Consider the following 2522-nt stretch of genomic DNA (forward strand, 5'->3'; position numbering starts at 1 on the left):
CCCAATAAACACAATTTCAGTAATATAGATCTCCCACTCTACTTAGGCTACGTAACCAAGCCTAGCTAAAACGAGAGCAAGGCCAAGCCAGTGGATTCTATATCTGAACAACTCAAAACTTGAGTTTCATGACCCAAGTTCGACCCAACTTTAGGAACAAGTTTAAACTCATCCCCACTATTTCGGTTAGCATAGTATAAATGAGAACTAATTCATCTTTGTATAATTTCTCCTACAATGAGAAAAATAACCACTCACTATTATCATAAAGGATTCATTACATTAATGACCAATTAATTATTCTATTTTTTTAATATTCTAATATTTCAAATATTTTACATCCAACTTACATGCATCTTACTTAAATTTTGGCTAATTTAAGTATTATAATTTTTTACAGGTACCCCACTATTGTCCAATGAATGGATAAGAAGATTTCTAAAGGTGTACAAATTACTCGTCCAATTCAATAATCTCGTTTTCGTTTCAAGTAATGTCTCCAAACGTTATGATAATTATAATGATTATCTTTTAAATTGTTAAATGATGCCAAATTTAATTTACAATATATTAATATTTTTTGATAAATTAACAAATTTTGTATAATGTTTATTCCAAAACATATAACAGTATAAATATTAATTAAAAAATCATTTCATTAGACGCGTTACTAATTATTTTATAAAGTTAACCTTTGAATATTATTAATATTTACTTTTAAAATATAATATTAAAAATTTATTTAATATACTAAAATTGAATTTTTTTTTAACTAATCAAAGTGAGGTGTCAATTTTTTATGAATTTATTTTTTTCGAAAATAAAAGTACTATTCCCTCTTCTAAACTTATTTTAGAAAAATATCTTTAGTATAATTATATTACAATTAGCATTTAATCAATAATGCATGATTATACTAATTTAGAAAAATATCTTTATTATAATTATATAAAATCAATTTACTTATTATACTAAAACTGAATTTTTCCCAACTAATGAAATTGATGTGTCAATTCCTCATGAATTCATTTTTTCTCCAAAATAAAAGCACTATTATCTCTTCTAAACTTATTTTAGAAAAATATTTTTATTATAATTAAGAAAGGGAGAGGGATGAGGGGAGAATTCTTTAATTTTAGAGGAAAAGATTTGATTGCAATTGTAACAAGTACAAGAGAATAACAAGTAATATATTTTAGTTGTAAAATTAGTAAGAGAAGGAAAGAATTCTTTAATTTTAGAGGGAAATATTTGATTTTAATTACAACGAGGAATAACATATGGCATATTTTGATTGTAAAATTAGTAGCGAAAAGGGTAAAAATTTTTAATTTTGGAGAAAATATTTAATTTTAATTACAATAAAAATAATATGTGATATATTTTAGTTGTAAAATTAATAATAGATAATAAATATAAAATACATATTAAAAATAAATTAAATAATTCATATGTTTGTACCCAAATATATAATAACTTATTTAATGGTTAAATTTTGGTTATTTTTTATTTTTGTTATTTGATTAACAGTAGTATTTTTTTAAATTATAGACAGTTGGAGTATTAATCTCAAATATGAAACGATTTAATTTAGAATATAAAAATTGAACTTTTTAAGTTTTAGAAGGTACAAAAATCTTGAATACAAAAATTAAAAAAATTAAAAAAATTTAAAATACATAAATCAAACCTTCTAATTTTAATATCTCCCACAATTTTAAAAAATACAAAAAATTATAATATTAAAATATATCACTACCTCATTTTCATTTTAAAAAAATTAGCCAATTTTGGTTCGGTGGTAACATTTTTGTCCACATAATTTGCAACAAAAATATATTTTAACAAAAAAAATTTAAAGTTAATATTTAAATAATCAATTAATCATAGGATTACACGTATTAAATAATTAATAATTTTTTTAATGACATTCGGCAACTCATTATACAATATACAGCCTACCATTACATTCTTCGTCCTCTCTTCTCTCTTCTGTCTTCTGTCTCTTCTCTTCTCTCTCTCTCTCTCTCGTTCAATTCAACAAAACTCTCTGCTGTTCCTGTTCTTGTTCTTCGTCTTCTGTGACACACCAATAAACCATCACCATCACTCTACGCATTCGCCGACGCCAAATAAGAAGCATCTTCCCCTTGTTTCTTCAAACATCGCAATGCAGGTTACTGCTCACTTTGTTCAAACTTCTTCTTCTTCTTCAAAATCCATTTCCCCTCTTTTCTGAGTTTCCGTTACTTCTTTATTACTTTTTTTTAATTTATTTCTTCTTTTTTTTTTGTGCAGACTAGGACGGTTCAAGTGAAGCAACTCTCAGATCTAGCCGGTGAGAGAGAGATTCACGAGTTCTTCTCTTTCTCCGGAGAAATTGAGCACATTGAGATCTTGAGGTACGTACTTTTCTCATTTTCTGTGCAGAAAATTCTTAAATTTTAGCTTCTTTCTTTCTTAGAATTTGAAGAAAAAAGAAGGTTTCTTGAATCCAGTTTTCGTTAGCTCCATTTTTTAAG

At 25.3% G+C, this 2522-nt stretch overlaps 1 protein-coding gene across 1 annotated transcript in view; it reads left to right on the forward strand.

The window, feature by feature from the left end:
• Nucleotides 1–1969: 1969 nt before the first annotated feature.
• The window catches only part of LOC107494468 (binding partner of ACD11 1), a 3639-nt gene continuing 3086 nt past the window's right edge, over nucleotides 1970–2522 (forward strand). Inside the window, exons 1-2 of the mRNA XM_016115498.3 lie at nucleotides 1970–2176; nucleotides 2299–2402. Of these exons, the coding sequence (XP_015970984.1) occupies nucleotides 2171–2176; nucleotides 2299–2402 (110 nt within the window). The 5' untranslated portion in view covers nucleotides 1970–2170. The remainder of the gene's footprint in view (nucleotides 2177–2298; nucleotides 2403–2522) is intronic.

This window comes from Arachis duranensis, chromosome 6 (assembly GCF_000817695.3).
Source record: "Arachis duranensis cultivar V14167 chromosome 6, aradu.V14167.gnm2.J7QH, whole genome shotgun sequence".
NCBI classification, from domain to species: Eukaryota; Viridiplantae; Streptophyta; class Magnoliopsida; order Fabales; family Fabaceae; genus Arachis; species Arachis duranensis.